Source organism: Pipistrellus kuhlii, unplaced genomic scaffold (assembly GCF_014108245.1).
Source record: "Pipistrellus kuhlii isolate mPipKuh1 unplaced genomic scaffold, mPipKuh1.p scaffold_m20_p_17, whole genome shotgun sequence".
Taxonomy (NCBI): domain Eukaryota; kingdom Metazoa; phylum Chordata; class Mammalia; order Chiroptera; family Vespertilionidae; genus Pipistrellus; species Pipistrellus kuhlii.
In genome coordinates, this window is record NW_023425482.1 from 27,196,564 (window position 1) to 27,215,698 (window position 19,135).

At 51.0% G+C, this 19,135-nt stretch overlaps 1 protein-coding gene across 2 annotated transcripts in view; it reads right to left on the minus strand.

Moving 5' to 3' along the window:
• Positions 1-16,706, minus strand: part of GNAO1 (G protein subunit alpha o1) — a 92,742-nt gene extending 76,036 nt beyond the window's left edge. The window contains exons 1-2 of one of the 2 annotated variants that reach the window (XM_036440405.2): positions 16,368-16,701; positions 16,038-16,080 (exon numbers count right to left, since the gene is read on the minus strand). In XM_036440405.2, the coding sequence (XP_036296298.1) occupies positions 16,038-16,080; positions 16,368-16,485 (161 nt within the window). In that variant the 5' untranslated portion in view covers positions 16,486-16,701. Of the gene's footprint in view, positions 1-16,037; positions 16,081-16,367 lie in introns of both variants that reach the window. The other variant, XM_036440406.2, reaches the window with a different exon arrangement.
• Between the last annotated feature and the right edge of the window lie 2,429 nt (positions 16,707-19,135).

A 19,135-nucleotide genomic window follows, 5' to 3' on the forward strand; every position in this document is an offset into this window, starting at 1 on the left:
AATCTACAGAGTAACCATTAGACTTTATACAAAATTAAGGAAGGTTGACAAATGCAAAGTCAGTATACCAAAAACCACCCGTATTTCTATATAACAGCAACAGACACAAAACACAATTCATAAAAAGCAATGAAAAGATCATCAAGTATCTGGCTATCAATCGAACAAAAAGCATACAAAAATTTCCCCATAGAGATACAAATATCCCCCCCGAAATGATAATAACTCCAGTAAAATGGGGAATAATGTAACATTGTCATGGATCAAGAAGACTCAAGATCTAAAGATGTCAATTCTAACCCAAACAGATTAGTGGATTCAAAGAAATACCAATCAAAATCCCAATAGAGGTGTGTGTGTGGTGTGTAGCATAAACTATTCTAACATTTACATGCAAACACAAAGGGTAAAACACTCCTAAAGATGACCCAGTTGGGGTTGTTTGCTAAACCCAATATCCAGACATGTTACAAAGCCATACTAATCAAGACGGAACAGCACTGACCCAGGAATACAGAGTCCAATGGAATGGGAGAGAGCCAAGAAACAGGTCCCCGCATATAGAAACACTTGACTTAAGGCACAGTTGGCTCTGCCGAACAGGGGTGCAGAAATGGCCTTTTCAACAAGAAGAGCTGGGACAAATGGTTAACCCTTTGGGGGAAAAATAAAACTTTCGCCACATATAAGAATCAATTAAAAGAAAGAAGGGAAAACTGAAAGATCTAACTACAGTAAAAATGAGAACATTTTTTTTTTTATCACCTTAACAAAGTGAAGACCTAGAGAACATGAGGTAATATTTGCAATGAATACATTTGGGAAAGGACTAGTATCCATAACATATAAAGAACTCCCACAAATCAATGAAAAAATTACAACCTAAAAAAAAAAAAAGGAGACAGAAGAACAAGTGATTCACAAAAGAGGAAATCCAACGTCCATTACATATATAAAATGTTGTCCACCTCATGAGTAGTCTAGAACAGGTGAAGTCAGACCACAACCAGGTACTACCACTTACCTGTCAGTTTGGCAATATCAGATAGGAGCGAGGATTTGGAACGACAGAAACTCTCTCTGCGAGTGTGAGTACACAATGGAACCACCACCTTGGAAAACACTGGCATTCTCTAACCGAGTTAACGATTCCCAGCAATTCCACTTTGAAGAACACGTCACAAACGCATGTGCCTCCGGAGCTCTCTGGCCAGGTACGCACAGCAGCATGCTTCATGGCAGCCCAAAGGCACACAGACAGTCCGATGGATAAACAAACTGCAGTGTTTTGTGCTCATAGCTGGTACACAGCAATGCATGCTACTTAGCAATGGAGTGGCTAACACCGGGTAGGGCAAAAGCGGATTTACAGCTGTTTGCATGGAAAATAACACAATAATTAATAAAGAAGAATACAAGAATAAACTCTGGGTTTCACCTACTCACAACTACGAGCCTACTTTTGCCCCAACCTTGTGTAAGAGGGCACCTACATCGGGGGCCAAGTCTACAGAAAAGCAAGGAAACACCATGAAAGTCAAGGTCGTGGGAGTGAGGGAGGCTGCTGGGACCAAGAAGGGATGTTCAGGGGGCTTCTTGGATTCTAGCAATGTCCTAGATTTTCACCTGGTGATGGTTACATGAGCACCTGCTTTTAAAACATGAGTTAACCATGTAAGCTTACCGCACCTTTTGCATGTTTGTTGACTTGTGTCGTAACAAAAATGTTTTTCCCCCCGTTAAAACGAAAAGACAGTTTCAATGTGACCTCCTCCAGAAGCCTTCCCATATCGCACTGAGCCCGGGGCTACCTCAGCATCCTCACCCCACAGCTGGCCATAAAGCCTAAAACTGGACGACACCTCCGCCCTCCAGGGCAGGGATGGATCCTGTCTTGGCTCACCCCTGTCTCCTGTGCTGAGCACATGGTAAGTGCTCCATAAACTTTTACTAAATTAATCTGTCTGCGCTGAAGGATGTGAGCTGGTGGAAGGAATCAGCCCTGAACCCATCAATAGACAGCCAGGAAGGGGGTACTGAGCGATGGAAGGAGAGACACCCCCAGAGTCAGGAAAACCGGGACCTAGCTCCTCACGCTCTGGCCACGTCACCTTCGGCAAATCACCTTGTTCTCTGATAGTAAAAAAGGTATCAATGGCTACTATTTAATGCATTGGAACCCTGTGCCTTCCTTCAGTGGTGTTACCTCATTTAATCCCCGCAGCGTATCTGCAAGGTGTTTTATTTTTCATCTCTTTTTACTGATTAGGAAACAGGTTCAGGGAGCTTACATAATTCCCCCAAATCGCACTGACAGAAAAAAAAAAGCAAAGCCAATATCTCTTCAAAATGAAAACGCATGCTTCTGATCCTGAGACGCCGACTCCATTTCACCTCTGGAAGGTGGAGATGGGGTGATTCTGTGCAGCCTGACGGGGCTGCTGTAAGGCTGGCAGGAGGCCATGAAGGGAGAAGCATCCTGTCAGCTGTAACTGAAAGCACCCCCTCCAATGGAGGCCATATGTCACGGGCATCGACCAGGGCCCCCACGGAAGCAGATGGCTCCTCCCCACAGTGAGCTTCCACACCAGTTGTACAGGAAAGCTATGTCGACAGGAAAACCAGGAACACGAGCCAATAAGCCGATTGTAGGAAGCCACCGGGAACTGCACACAGGACGTGCTGCTTGGGCTGTGCACAGAACTGTTTCCACGCGTACGCCTGCTGTCCACCTTCCGCACAGTCCGAGGGGTTTTATTAAACATGCACGGTTGTGTAAGCACCACCACAGAGAGGACAGAATATTCCTATCACCTCCAAAAGCTCCCTGTGGCCCTTGGTACTCAATCTCTCCTTCCTGCGATCCTTAGAAACCACAGACGTCATTTCCGTCCCTGTGGTCTTGCTTTTTCTCTGGAATGCAGAGGCATCTTTGTCATCGACAAGCCGGGTCAAGTTGTCCTGACTTTCAATGCCCCCATCGCATTCAGAATGAAACCCAAATGCCTCTCCAGGGGCCCCCAGGCCTTGCAGGGTAGCTCCTCCCTGCCTCTTTTTTTTTTTTTTTTTTTTTAAATATATATATAAAATAAAAAAATAAATAAAAATAAAAAATAAAAAATAAATAAATAAAAAAATAAAAAATAAAAAATTATACATATATAGATAATTTTTTATTTTTTTATTTTTTACAGAGAGGAAGGGAGAAGGATAAAGAGTTAGAAACATCAAGGAGAGAGAAACATCCATCAGCTGCCTCCTGCACACCTCCTACTGGGGATGTGCCCACAACCAAGGTACATGCCCTTGACCGGAATCGAACTTTGGACCTTTCATTCCGCAGGCCGATGCTCTATCCACTGAGCCACACCGGTTAGAGCTCCCTGCCTCTTTTTAAAATTATCTTGTTGAAAGTACTACAGATATCCCTCTGGCCCCTTCTAGCCTGCCCCGGGCCCCACTCCCTCCCCAGGCCTCTTTAATCCCATTTTGCGTCCATCAGCTTTCCTCCCCTGTGGTCCAGCCTCTCTGGCCTTCTTTTTGCTCGTTTCAACCTCAAGCCTTTGCATTTTCAATTCCTGCCTCCTTGGATCTCTCGTTCTTATCCCTCATCTCCTCCAACCACTCTGCACCACGCCATCCTGATTTCCTCCGTGAGGACCCATCATGACATGAAATGCCTTGCTTACTCACTCCCTTGTTTACTGTCCACCTCCCTTCTCTAAAACTGTAAGGTCCTTGAGGCTGGGGTGGGAGTGGGTGGGGGTGGGGTGGGGAGGAGCTCTGGTCCTAAAAACGTAGAACGTGCCAACACGTGGTTGGTCATTGGTAGTTCATAGAATGAACAAGCAGGTGCCAAAGACGTTAGGGGATAGCGAGGTCACGTGATTGGAACTCTAAAGAGAGGATCCGAAGAAGACACAGACCTCATATTGGACGTGGGGGCAAAGAGTGGGAGGAAAGGCTATGACTTAGGACCAGGGTCTCCCCACTCCATCCTATCAACCCTTCCCCAAAGTCCCCCACTGATGGGGCCACAGAGTTCCTTGGAGACAGAGCAGGTGCCTGTCCCCGGCCCTTGCCTGTCGGCGCTAAGAGACAATACCAGCTCTTCAGAGGCAGGGCTGCCCCGGCTCTGCTGGGCTGGAGCGCCTCCACCCAGCGAGGCTGCTCTGCCTTGTGGCCTGGGCTCACTGCGGCAGTCCTCCCTGTGGAAAAGCAGCACGCGAGCCTGCTCTTGTGAACCCGGCCAGCATTGTGAGACCGATGCCTACCTTGCCTGGCAGGCCTCCACACGCTCAGCGGAGAGCACACGTGGATGCAACACGCACGGGCGTCCACAATTCCCCGAGCTGATGTCCCAGTTTTCTTTCTCAATTAGCACTCGGTTTCTGAAAGCTTCATTTTGTTATAATTTATTATCCCAGTTGGGGGTGGCCGAGGGAGAAGGCGGGGGATTCCTTTGCCAGGAGAACATCTGTTTTGCGGGTCAGCAAGTTTTAAGGGATAGCCTGGAGACTCCTCCGGCTCCCGTTCGTCAGCCCCTGGCCCTAGGTGGAACTACCTCGGAGTCTAATGAAGGCAGGTCCCCCTGCTCACCTCTACCATGGGGGAGCTCTTTCTTGGGGGCCCCTCTGCTCCCCCCAGGGGCATGGCACCCACTCTCATGACCCTACCACACAGGGCAGCTTGAGCCCAATTCTCCTTCCAGCTCTGACCTCTCTTCTAAACACCAGAATGGCCTCCTGAGAAAACCACTGAACATTTCGAGCATAACCCAAGCATCATCCTGCAAGGATCTGAGACAGGCCCTCGTGCTTTGACTTGCTACCTTCTTCCTGTTACCTTTCTCCTGCCCCTATGCTTCCTAACTTGACAACGCAACTCCATTGCTCAGGTTCAAGACGAGGGAGACCTCTCCTCTCCACATGTTGACCCGGACACCAGGTCTCAGCTCTTCTTCCTCCAAAATCTCTCCTCCACCCAACTCCTTATTGACTTGCCTACCAATTTCTTAGTTTAGATAAAAACATAACACACACAAATCGCTCTGTTCCTAGGCCTCTTCTGCAGTGTCCCTTCTCCAAGGTCCCCAACATGGTGCCCAACGATCCTACCATGGCGAATGCAGTAAAAAAATAGACCCCTTACCAAGATGCCCAGGAAGCCCTACAATCTAGCTCCAGCCTTCCTTTCCAACCACTTCTCCTCAGACTCCCACAAACCCCCAACTCCTTGGTCACAGAAGGCTGTCCACCACCACGCCCGGGCGGCGCCCCATATGTTGGTATCTTCCTTCTGTGCTTTAACTCATACTGTTCCTTCTTCCCAGAAGGCCTTACCCTTTTCATCAGGATGACTCTGGTTGCCAAGGAGAGAATTCCAACTGAAATAAGTTTTATGTCAAAGAAGAGATTTATTGATTCACACGAAGGGCCCAGTCCATACAGCCACCACCAGAGATCACAAGAATATCACCAGATGTCCTTCTCACTTCCTCTCCCCATTCCCTCACCCATGTTCCATGTCTTTCTTATAATACACAAGCTTCCTCCTTGCAGGGAGCAATGAAGATGTGGAAAAATGGCCAGAGGTGGCTCTAGGCTTCCATCATTTCAACCCAGCGAGGGTTTTTCTGCCATCCCAGACAAAGAGTTTCTTCTCATAGTAACTATAACATTCCAGAGAAGAACAGTGACTGGCCTGGCTTGAGTCCCATCCCATCCCTGGGCCAATCACTGTGGCCAGGAGGGTAGTACATTGTGAAGGGCAAGGCCAAAGTCATGCCCACTTCCATCTTTGAGTGCCAGATGGCAAGTGAGGGGCAGCCCCACCGGAGGGAAGCCGGGCAGAGTAAAACAACGTGTGTTCACTAAACTCCCATTCTCCACCTCGCTGCCTCGAGGTATATCATCCTGCGTGCAACTTGAATCCTGTCATTGCCTCTTCTCTGCACTATGCACTGACTGGTCTCCTCCAAATGACGAGAACTCTTTGAGGACAGGAACTGGACCCCTCTGGGGTCAGCAGAAAGCCTCACCCAAAGGTGTGACTCCAAAAATTTTCACAGCCTGCAATTACTTCATCCAATTATTTGTCAACAGAGCTATTGTCTGATTCCCTTGGGACATGACCTGCTGAATCTCTAAACACCCAGAACAGCACCTAACACAGGTGCTAGATAAACACTGGGCAAATGAATACATCAGTACGGTAGCTTGAATGGAAGAGATTGCCAGTCTTTGGCGTGCCGGTAAATAAGCTCAGCTGCTTTTTCATTCCTCCCAATCCACAGAGAAAAATAAAACTTTCTCCCTAAGTCATCCCTCTTCGACCTTCATTTTTTCCTGTGTTGGGGAAAACACTACCATCCCACTGACAACCAAACCAGGAATCCTGGACTCATCCTTGACAGCTTGGTGCCTTCTCAATGTCCTTCCGATTTATCATCAAATGTGTTCCATTATCCCACTGCCCAAATATCTCTTAAATTGGACTCCTTTTCCCACCCCTACTCTGATGATGGCCAGCCCTTCTACTTTCAGAAGGAACCCAGCACCAATCAAACACTTTCTCAGCTACCTCCCTCCACCAAGGCCAGTGCCATCCCACTTGCTGATGGGTACTGGGTCCCTGCCTGCTCCATTGGTGGTGGTCTAGGAAGAACTGTGTGGGGTTAGAATGGGAAGGACATACATTTTGGAATTGGACCAATCGGGATCTTCATGCATTGCTGTCCCTTATTATGCTGGGTGACCCTGAGCAGCCATTTAACTTCTCTCAGCCCCACTTCCTCATCTGGAAAATGGAGCTGATGACTGCATTTCCTCATAAGCTGGTGCGAAAAAACAAGCAAGGATAAGGGATTGGATTGAAAATGATGACCATAGCCTATGTTCATCAAGGGCTTTCAGTATTATGATTCATGTAGAAGTGAATTTGCACTCCTGGTGGATCTCATTTCTTTCTCTCTTTTCTTCAACTAACATTTATGAAGTACCTCCTTTGTGACAAACATTGGGCTCAGTGCTGTCCTATGAGCAAAAATAAGTCTCTATTCCTGCTTTAGAGAGTCCTGGTAGGAAGGGGGCACCCAGACCAGCAAGGAAGACAGGTGCATAAACACCTAGTTAACTTACAAGGTGTAATAAACATTCGTGCTCTGAGACCTGGAGGCAGTGCACCCAGGGCTGATGTTACTGCATGGGGATTTTACTGTCTGTTGACTAAGACACAGGTAGAGAAACCAGGGTAAATCATTGACCATGGAGTCCTATCCTTATATACCCTATCCATATATACACTGAGTGGCCAGATTATTATGACCTCTGAACGCATAATAATATGGCCACTCAGTGTGTGTTTGCATGTACATGCGTGTGTGTATGTGTGTGTGTGTGTGTATAAATAAATATATATATATTAGGGGCCCGGTGCATGAATTTGTGCATGGGTGAGATCCGGCCAGCCTGGCTAGGGGGAGGGAACATGGGTGGTTGGCCAGTCTGCCTGCTGGTCAAACTCCTGGTGGAGGGGACAATTTGCATATTAGCCTTTTATTATATAGGATACACACTGAGTGGCCAGATTATTATTTGCTCAGAGATCATAATAATCAGGCCACTCAGTGTATATCCGCTTTTCTCTTTCATCCATTCTTGGTCTAGAAATCAAGTGAGTAGGGGGACAAGTTCAGAGCACTGACTATTAGCTTTGCAGTATTTTATTTTACTTTAATTTTTGGTGCCATGGAAAGTACAGTGTTTTTCCTCTTCTCTGTAAAGAAAATTAGAACTAAAGATGGCTCAGCAGATAAAAGCTGTGGGTGGTAAATATTCCCATTACCACCCCCCACCCCCCTCGCATTTCAGGCTTCTTGGTTTCTCTTTGCATCTACCGTGTCTTAGAGCTAGAAACCTGCAAGAGGCCCGAGACATTCTAGAGTGCAAGCCCATCTCCCCATGAAGACACGAATTAGGGAATAATGACCTGCCCAAAGTCAAATTGGAGAATGAGTCAAAGTTAAAACCAGTTCTCCCGATCCTTCTCCTTTCCCAGTCTGCAATCTCTCAAGTTCCTGGATCTGAGGCATGTGAACCCCGGCCAGATCCTTCACCTGCAGCCCCTCTGGTGGAAGCCAGGGCTAATCTCCATTTCGAAGTGTTCTGGAAGCCACAGACAAACTTCTCCTTCTAACATGGGTCTCTCTTCCCAGCAACATCCTGTTTCTTACTAACAGGAGACTTTCAGGTCCTCCTCTTTGGTTTGAGAGAACCACGTCTGCATGAAAGGTTTGCTTAGAGGTGGTTTTCTCAAAATGCCTCTCCGGACCATGACTTTCAAAGCTTTGTGGTTGAGATTGCTCTTATGCCATTACCTTGGCCTTAAAAGAGCTTTTTCACAGGTATCCCTACCCCTGCAAGATGGAACCATAATCGATACTTTTATATTTATTCATTATTTTAAAAAAAAATATATATATTTTTTTATTGACTTTAGAAAAGAAGGAAGAGAGAAACAAACATCCATGATGAAAGAGTATCACTGATCCGCTGCCTCATGCACGTCCCACTGACCGGGAATCGAACCCTGACCTCCTGGTTCAAAGGTTGACGCTCAACCACTGATCCATGCCATCTGGATAGCTTTTCTGTTTAGAATTTTGCATCAGGAACCTCAAAGGCCCTGCAAAATGAAGGTAATTCCCAATTCCGCAAACCACTTAGGATAGGAAAGGAGCTTGGGGGTAGACCTGGCCCAACTTTCTAGGAAACAGAGAAGCAGGGGCAGGGCCACCTGTCTCGACTCCAGGTCCAGTGCTCTTTCTCACTCCTTGTACTCTCACCCCAGCTTCTCGGGCCGAAGCAGCTGCGCCATCAAAAATGTCACATCACTTATGACAACACTGTTTGTTATATAACGGCTGCTGCAGAGCAGGCAAGGGGAAGAAGCCACGAGCATGATCCACAGCACGCACCCGCCCCCCTCCACCTGGCTGTCAGGGCAGCGAAGTCCCATATACTGGGGGAGAGAACTCCACACGGGAAGGGAGCGCCTGCTAATCAGTCAAAGGAATGTAAACCAGAGCTGGCATTTATATGATTTCTTGCAAACTGTTATTAAGGGCAATTCATATGGTGCATCATTTAATGCTCACCACAACCCTATTAGGTAGTTATTTTTATTATCAGGCCCATTGTACAGGCTAAGAGACTGAGGCACAGAAAAGGAAAGTATCATGTTTAAGGTCACGCATCTAGTTAGTGGTAGAGCTGAGATTTGAAGCCAGGCAGTTTGGTTACAGAGTCCGTGATCTTAATCACGTCTCAAGTTTAGAGAAGCATGTTATACTGCTTCTCTAAATGAGAAACTGCCTAGTTCTTTGAACCAGTAAATAGGTCATTATTCCTTCCTCTCCTCCCCCTCTCTGCTGGTGACTGGTAGGTTGCATGCTTTCTTTTCTAAACACTATTGTACGTAAACAGGAGGCGCAGAATAAAATAAGAATGCGAGACAAATTCCAAAAAATCCTTAGAACAGAGTTCATCTGAACACCTTCAAGCTTTTTATGACGATTCCATCAATAAGAACAGTGGAGTGAAGTGCCCTTCTCATAGCATCTGCTGCTTGAATATCCATGTAGTACGTGTGTACACACACACACACACACACACACACTTACTTTTCTTCAATCAAAAATTGTTCATTGCTAGGGTCCATTTGGGCCTAACTCTTTCCAGTATGGCCTCCCCTTCCCCCCAGGCTGAAATCATCTCTTCACCAGTTTGTCGATTGTCTTTTGGCTCAAGATGTGCTCTTGCGATAATGGTCTACCTAGCTTCACAAGAAATGAGACTAAAAACACCCTGGGAGACAGGGAGCCAAGTCCCCACATCCAGGGGACCTGAGCACATGTCAGAAAAACAGACCTTCGGCTTGTGGACTCAAGGGTCCCAGGTTCAATTCCAGTCAAGGGCATTTACCGTGGTTGCGGGCACATCCCCAATGGAGGGTATGCAGGAGGCAGCTGATCGATATTTCTAACTCTCTATCCCTCTCTCCTTCTCTCTATAAAATAATCAATAAAAAACACACATATTTAGAATAGGACCTTATTCCACTGATATTAACTCTCCAGTGTTCACAGAGATAGGGCGCTGAAAACCATGGGTGACCCTGCCCTCTCTTTAGCAGACGAGGCATGCTAAGCAGCACAACCTAACCTGGGGAATTCCTGTGCTAAGGACACAAGACTACTTTGATTCCAGGCGCGGTAAATCAAATCTAGGCCCACACAGAGAGGACAGGAAATCTGGGTGCCCTTCCAGTCACGTCCATCCCCTAAAAACCTCATCCATCTCCTCTCATCAGCAACAACACGTTCCCCGAGCAGACAGGTTCTATTTCAGAATCTGACAGGTACCCGAGGCTCCCAATTCCATGGCTGATGCCGTGGGAGGTCAGGTGGACTGCTGGTTCATCTTCTGGCAGGAAGGCCTGATGGTATTTACAGCTTAGTGAACAGTGAGGAGAGACAGCACCATCCATCAGCAAAGGAGAGCTCATTTGCTACTTGATCTGACGTTCTGTTCGTTCTCATGCCCCATCTCTGGAGAGCAAGATGGATCCGTTTGAATAACCAGGGAGAGAGGGGAGGAAGCGAGGGGAGCAACGCAGCCCAGAGAACGACTGCAGAAATAACAAGACCTCAGACCTAGAAGCTAAAAGCCTGGCTCTCAGCAGGAGACCCTCTGGGGATGTGCGGGGACACACACACACTCACACACACACACACACACACACCACACACACACACACACACATACACACACACACCACACACACACACACACACTCACACACACACACACACACACGCCCTTTTAGGCAGCTGCCCTTTTATGGAGCAATTGCTGCAAGTCGCTATATGCCTCCACTCATGCCTGCCACTCAGTAGGTGCTGCAGAGGGGTGTGCTGAAGGAACCCAGGCTTGCCCAGAACCCAAGCCAAACAGCAGACACCTTAAGGACATAACCAGGGTGAGCTCCCAGGAGCGAACCAGCAGCTTCGGGCTGCAAGTGACCTCTTAAGGCTGCCTTCCCTGACAGGGTGGGGTCTGTCCTGGCAATCACGTACCATGATAAGTATAAGGGCCGGGATATTTGTAGGAGAAAGATGTCTTTATCAGGCGAATCCTTAAATCTGTTTTACAACGGCGCTGAGAGCGTATCCAAAGTGCTCCATTTGCTGTGCCCATCCATGTCAAGCATAGCATAGCAGCTAAAAGGGCCTGCCTCACAGTCCTTTTGGAAATCTCTTATCTTCCTAAAAATCCACCGAGTGTTCCGGAGGCAGAGAGCCCGGGCAGGCAGGGCATCGCAGAAAACCCAACACCTCAAATGAGGGCAAGCTGTGGTGCCCATGGCAACGCCACAGTTCCTTTTACATTTTCATCAGGTAGATGGCCAAAGAGCAGTTGTTACTATTTGCTCAGAACGAGAAGTCACTTAAAGTGATACTCAGTTGATTCAATATTTCATAAAATAGAGTTCTTTTTAAAAAATATTTTTATTGATTTCAGAGAGAAAGGGAGAGGGGGAGAGAGAAAGATAGAAATATTGATGCTGAGAGAGAATAATTGATTGGCTGCCTCCTGCACACCCCCTACTATGGGATGGAGCCCACAACCCCCTGCATGTGCCCTTGACCAGAACTGACTGAACCTGGGACCCTTCAGTTCGCAGGCCGATGCTCTATCCACTGATCCAAACCAGCTGGGGCTAAAATAGAATTCTTTAAGAGATTTCTTTGTAAAGGTATTGGTAATTAAATAAAATGAACTATTCTAGAATCTTGCTTAGTCTGAATAACTAAAAGAGTCCCATTGATCGAAAAAAATGGTGAGGTTGGCCCTGGCCGGTGTAGCTAGATTGGTTGGAGTGTCATCCGATGCACCAAAGGGTCATGGGTTTGACCTCTGGTCAGGGCACATACCTGGCTCTCCGGTTTGATCCCTGGTTGGGGCATGTAAGGGAGGCAATGGATCAATGTTTCTCTCTCTCTATCTCTCCCTTTTCCTCCCTAGATCACTCAAATCAATTAAATAAAAATATGAGGGGGAAAAAAGATGAGGTTTTATCACAGGGGAGGCCACAACCTACAAGTAAGCAAAACTATTTAAAATGCCACACGTAGAAAAGGACACTGATTACTCATGGTATGTGTGAAATTACATTTGTGCTATTTCAATGATCAATGTTTATCTCTGAAAACTGTTATAAAATGCACTAAAAGGTTTGGGATTGCCTTGACACAGGGCTCCCACACACTAGCTCAAAATCACATACACAAATCCAATAAAACCCAGAGAGCTGTGTTCAAACTGGAAGTTTTAATAAAGTATTCAGAACCAGGCTTCTCAAAGGACAGTCGAATCAGTGACATCTCTAAAGTGGGCGCACGTTTCCCATTATAACACGCATCCAGCAGAATGATCCCCAAAACCAGCCCCCCTGCAATGCTCCTAAGCTGATGCAGGGGCTGGCCCTTGTGGTAAGCAGCCTGTGCCAGCCAGTCCTTTATCAGACAACTCCAGTTACTACAGGCGTGTGTGGAAGCCTGTCCCTTGTTCTAATGAGCACGTGACAACATGGATGACAACACAGGCTGCATGGAATGGCTCTTGGCTCCTCTGGAAATGCTGGCTAAGAAGGATCAGGTGGTGTCTGAATACCCACAGTCTTCCCTTCTACCGGACAGGCTGAGCTACTCAATCGCAGACCCCGCGAGGAAATCAGTGGGTTCTCGTGGGATGTCACCCGTGGAGAACTCTCTCATTTCATCTGCCCAGCTAAAATAAAACTGCAGCCGAACGAACGCGCATGCACGGCCTGATGGGTCGGTCACAGATGGCACTGCACAGGCCAGTCCGAAGTGGCTCTCTGTAAACGCCACCTCGATCGCCAGGCCCAGCCCCACCCACAGCTCAATTCTCCTGACTCAAGTGATGCTCAGCCAAGCGGTGATCAGCAGAATCATCTCTGCATGGGAGGACTCGACAGAATTTGTCACCAGGATACGGTGACACCAATCCCACATTTTGTGGTTAATAAAACAAGTCCTGCATCCAGCTTGGCACCAGGCCCTGATCTGATTTATTTCAAGCCAAGCTGGAGGACTCACGGGGAAAGCTGCCATTCATGAATGCTTCAAGACAGGCCACCGGGGTCCCTGGTAGCAGAATTTCCATGGGCCAGAATTCTCTCTGACTGACCTTTTGAGCGAACAGAGCCGATTCCCTAAAGAGGGTTGCATTTTCTTAAAAAAACAAAACAAAACAAAACAAAACAAAACAAAAACAAAACCCCCAAAAGTAATAGTTTTGCCTACAAAATCTCAGTCTTGCTTGAATTTTTTTCCAAAAAGGAGTCCTGTGAGTGACAAAAGAGGGGGTGGGGGTGGGGGAGCAGGGAAAATAAATGCTCGAGTGCACGATTTAACCATCTCAAACACCAAAAGCTCAGAGTGGTTCTCTCCCCGCCCCCCTCTCCTCCCTTAACGGAACCAAATCTGAGACCCGCAGGACTCTCCCAGGGAAGTCTGCATCCAGCCTTCATGTAAGATCCCTGCCCCAGGACATAATTAGGAATTTTCATCCTGAAATGGCACACCTATTTCCTCAGAGAGCCCTGCTATCTTTGAATAAATTAAAAAAAAAAAGGCTAGGTGCCCTTTGGGGAGGGGTGGGGGGGGGCGTGTGTATTTTTAAACTTCTTATTATACCAACCTAATTTATGGGGCATGGTGAGGAAAACCAGGTAAGCAGTGGATTTGGCAGATGCAAAGTTAATTTGCAGACTCTAGCATCCCTCCCCGTTTCTTCTCTCTCTCTCTCTTTTCCCTGAGCATCCCGAACGCCTTCGGGCCCCCTAGGCAGCAGCTCGGCTCTCTCCGCCGGGCCCCCGACTGGGTTCCGAACATCCACGAGTCCCTCCGAGCCCCACACCCAGCAGGCGCCGAGCCTAGCCGAGCACTGCCGAGCGGAGCACCATCGACTCCTCCGGCCTCGGCTGGGCGCTGTCCACCACTCGCAACGCCTGAAACCTCACCCCGCTCCCGGCAGCTGGTGGGACCCGGGCTTCCTCAGGGCTCGGAGCCCGCCCCTGCAGACCTACAGCCTTCCGAACTTTTAAAATACACCCGTTAGCGAGAAAGGGGTGGCTCTGCTTGCACCGACCGACCTGCAGGGCTCCCGGCGGATGCAACATGCACCTGGTTGCAAAGAGCAATTCCCCAGGCCCCGCCTCCCCATCCATTTGTGTTGCAAAAAAAGCCCCAGAGAAACCCCAGGCCAAATTACCCGGGGCTCAGAGGGGTGCGGCGACCTGAGCCGAAGGGGGTTCTTGGCACAGAAAGTCCCAGGGGCCTCTTGAACAAAAAAATTAAGAGACCACGCCAAGCAGACGGGGGAAAATTGCCTGTAAGTCGCTACTCCCTACCATCATGGCGCCGCCTAGAACCCGCTTGTCATGCCTGTTACACATGCAAGAATTTTTTTTTTTTTTTGCATCTTGTTTCTGAAACCGCAAGCACGCTTCATCGTCTCCCACCCACCTTTCCACGAAAGGGTTTTTTAACATATATTTTCTCTTGTTTCCCAACGGGATGCAATTACTTGGGCTATTCTGTCAAGTTTGAAAAAATAATCATTTTTGTTTACTGCACGGCAACCCCTAATTAAGGAGCTGTGTGTGCACGAAGGTGTTACAGCAAAGAGATGTGGGGATCCTCGCTGAAATGGTCTCAACCAACTCCTCCATCCGGAACCGACAGGGTCACGGAAGCAGGAGGGTGGGGAGACCAAGGAGGGCGCACCCCTTCCCTGCAGGCCACCCTCCTCCCCAAGCAACCTGCCTGTGGGTCCCGGCTGCCAGGGATGGATGGGGCAAGAACTGAGCCCAGGAGTGGGAAGGAGGGGCGAGGCTCCTTCCCGAGAAAGTGGGGAAGGGAAGGAGTATGTCATTTTGTCTTAATTTTCCACCACCACTCACATCCACCCCCAGTTCATTAAGGAGGGGAAACTGATACCGAAGGCAGGAGGGGGCGGTGGCAAGTGGGGCCCCAATTCCGCATTGTGGGTAGATTACACGGAACGCGGCTTATGCAGAGTGTAAATAAACACACGGAGAAAGGCCACCCGGGGAGGAACACGGCCAGTGGCAGGGCAGCAGCCGCTGGGAGAGCGGGTGCAGGAGGGGGGCAGCAAGGGGCGGGCATGCAGCTTCGCAGCCAGCGTTCCCCCTCCACCTCAGCCTTAGATCACAGCTGTGCCAGCCACATCCACGTAGACAGCCACCCCTCTCCTGCCACACACCCCTTCCCCTCACCCTCCTTCTCTTTTCTTGGGGGAGGGATGGAGAGGAGGGGGGGTTGCAGAAACCACAGCCTCCCAATTCAGCACCAAATCCATGAACAGCAAACACCAGATCCTCCACCCCAGCCATCTAGGGCTGGGTCCCCCCCCCCCAATGTTTTAGCCAAGTTCAAAATCACTGCCCCAGGAGAGGAGCTGGGGAGATGGGATTATAGATGTAGAGGCAGGGGGTCCAGGGTGGGGGTGGGGGGAGAGTGAGAAACAGAAGGAAACGGAGACACAGAAATGGAGGCAGCGATACACACAGAACACCCACCCCACAGGCAAGAGTAATAATGATCACAACCATGCCAATAGTGTGATGTCCTGATCAATATGGCGGACACTGTCATTCATACAACTACAAGCTCTCCCTGTCTCCCCCTCCCAAGAAAAAAACCCCAAAAACACAAAAACACCCACCCAGGCAGATTGGGGTGAGGGACTTCGAACCAAGGCAGGGAGTGGGGGAAGGGAGCCAAAGCCAGGTGTGTGTGTGTGTGTACAAATTAAAAAACCGGGCCTGGAGAGAGAGCAATGTGGAGTGAGCAAGGCAACACCAAAGATAAAAAAATAATAATAATAATAATTCTTAATAAAAGTACCAATGCCACGGGGACTTACTTCATCTGCTTCACAATGGTGCTTTTCCCCGATTCTCCAGCCCCTGTTGGGACAGACAGGGGGGGAGACTGGTCAGTGTCAGTTTGGGGGAACGGGGTAGAGGGTGTGTGTGTGTGTGTGTGTGTGTGTGTGTGTGGGGGGGGGGGAAGGGGGTAAGGCATGCGAGAAAGTGGGCGATCTTGGACATGGTGATGCCACCTGGGGGACCAGGTTTCCCCGGGGCGCGAATGGGGTGCGGGAGCTTGCAGAAGAGGGGGGCGGGGGCCACCGGGAGGCCCGGGTGGGGAGTGCGGCGAGGGGGGAATGATGGGGTGTCAGCCCGGTCCTTACCCAGCAGGAGTAATTTCACGTCTTTGGCGGCGCTGATGCCATCCTCTTTGAGGTTTTTCTCAATCGCCTTGCTCCGCTCCAGGGCGGCCCTCTCCTCGGCGCTCAGAGTACATCCCATGGCGGCGGCGGCCCCTTCCCTGCCACAGCCCGCGCGACTCGGCTGGCACCGCGGCTCCCCGGCTCGGCGCGCCCCCCACCCCCCCAGAGAGCAGAGCCTGGGCTCAACGGGGGACAAAAAAAAAATAAAATAAAAATTAAAAAAAATCTCAATATCCTCCCTTTGGCTGCAAACAAAAAAATGTCGGGACACCAGAGCCGGGCTCCCCCCCCCCCCCAAAAAAAATAAAATAAATGACAGCCGCTCGCTCACAAGATCCTAGCAGCGGAGGAGGCTCTGGGGGTGTCGAGGCGAGAGGGTGGCCGGGGTCCAAGCGAGCTCGGGGGGCGCCGAGGCAGGAGGAGCCCGCGGTCCGGGGAGGCGCGGGCTTGCAGGCGCGGAGGCCGGTGCACGAGCCCGAAGCGGGGAAATGACAGTCGAGGCAGCAGCCGCCGCAGCCGGAGCCGGAGCCGGCGGAGGGCGGGGTGGGGGGCAGGGTGGGTCCTCCTGCCGCGGCTGCCGGAGGAGGAGGCGGCGGCGTGGGGCGCGGAGGGAGTGGGTTAGGGGGCGCCGCTAGTGCATGGGCATCGCCGATCGTCCGCCGTCGGCGCGTCCGTCCGCGGCGCCGTCGCCGACCCCCGCGCGCTGGGCAGGGCTGGGCAGGGGGCCGGCCCGGGGGACGCGGCTCTAGCGGGAGGCGGCGGCGGCGGCGGCGGCGGCGCGGGCTCGCGGCGCTCGCATCGCCCGGAGACCGGAGAGCGGAGCCCGGAGAGCGGGAGCCCGGAGGGGAGCGAGGGAGCGAGCCAGAGAGAGAGGGAGGCTGGGAGGGAGAAAATGAAGGGAGGGCCGGCGGGCGCGCGCCTCAGCCCGGGCGGGGGGGGCGCGGGGGGGCGGCGGCGCGCGGTGCGCCTGCGGCTCTGCGCACCCCGCACGCCGGCCCGTGACGTCAGCACAGCCGCGCGCCGGCCGCGGGGGCCGGGAGGGGCGGGGGCGCGCCCGGGGCCGCGTCAGCCGGCGGGGGCGCGCGCGGCGCGTCCTCCCTCCCCCCTCCCGGTCCTCCCCCCGCTCCCCCCGCACCCCCATCGCTCCCCGGGGGCTCGCGGCTCCCCGGGTGGGCGCGCGCGGGCCGCGGCGGGGGCGGGGGCGGGGGCGGGGCCTGGGCCGGGCGCGCGCCGCTCCCCTCCCCGCCCCGCCCCGCCCCGCGCGCGGGCGGCGCCGGCCCGGGTGTCAATGGGCGCGGGGCCGGCCTCCCTCGCGGCCCTCAGGCAGGTGGGCCTCCGGCCCGCGCCCCGCGCCCTCTCCGGCGGCTTCCTCTCCATCTTGGCTCTCCGGCGGCCCGCCTTCAGCCCCGAGGCCGGTGACCTCGGCTGACGTGAGGAGGAGACAGTGGGTCTGAGGAGACCCGCGTGCCACACAGTTCGCCTCGGAGGCGCGGGGGCAGCTGCGGCATGATCGCTTCCTGCGCCCCCCCCCCCCCCGCACCCCGAAGCGGGCAGGGAGCACGGAGTAGGGCCGTGCGGACAGGCCTCTCGGGGTGCAGGGGGCAGCCCCGCCCCGGGTTCCCGGCGAGCGAGCTTCCAGCAGGTGCAGCGCTCCGGCTCCTTGCAGATGGGTTAGCTCGGCGGAGGTCTCTGCACTGATTTCTCCTGCCCTGCCCCTTTGCAAAACACAAACCCACAAAGCGGATTTTGAATAGATTTTCCTCCCTTCCTCGTCTTCAAAAAAAAAATAAAAAAATCCCTCCCCATCTATTTTCTTTTTTGCAAAGAAAGACCCAGAAACGCGGGTCCGTTAGTTACTCTGCGTACTGAAGGAACACGTACACGTTTGCCAAACATTAGCCGTGTTCTGGGTGGTCTCTGAGATGTTGAAGAAGCTCTAGTCCTCGCTGCACACACACAAAAAATCAGTTCCACCAGACAGCCCCAGGGGACCTCCCAGGGCGAGGGGCCGGAGGAAAGGTTGCCTGGGGACAGGGGAGGCAGGCTGCCAGGCCAGGGGAAAACGTGTTTGCGAAGAGCTGGGCATTTCTGTGACCCTGAAAGCAAACTTGTTTGTTTCGTTTCAACAATAGAACACACACACACACACACACACACTCTCTCTCTCTCTCTCTCTCTCTCTCTCTCTCTCTCTCTCTCTCTCTCTCTCTCTCTCTCTCTCTCTCTCTCCCCTGTTTTGGAAACGTTACCCAGCATAAAAACACATTTGCAACAGGGGGGGGGGGGGGGGGGTGTTTTAGGGTGGGCGGTGGAGTTCAGGCCCACCCAGGAGAAAACATTTTTTCCCTTGAATTTTTTAAATTTGTTATTTCCCAGAATGGGTTTGCCACATTCTGCACAAACAGCTAAGTCAAAAGTGGTATGCCATGCCATTTGAATGTCTGAATCTGAGCCACGTTTTACTTTTTCTAGGAATCTGACAAAGGACTCAGAAAGAGTTGTTTTATAAAGTCAATGGCTTCTTCCCCATCTCTCCTCCCGACCCCCACCTGCACTCCAGTTTTCTTTTGTGTGTGTGTTTAGAGGGGAGCTTAGGGGATACAATCTGGTTTGCCTAAAATTGGGGTGTCACCCAGAGTCAGTTTTCCAGATCAAAAACAGAGCTAAGGTACCCAACATTCAATAGAATTTATTTCCTCCTCCATTTGCTAGGATGATTATGTAGATCT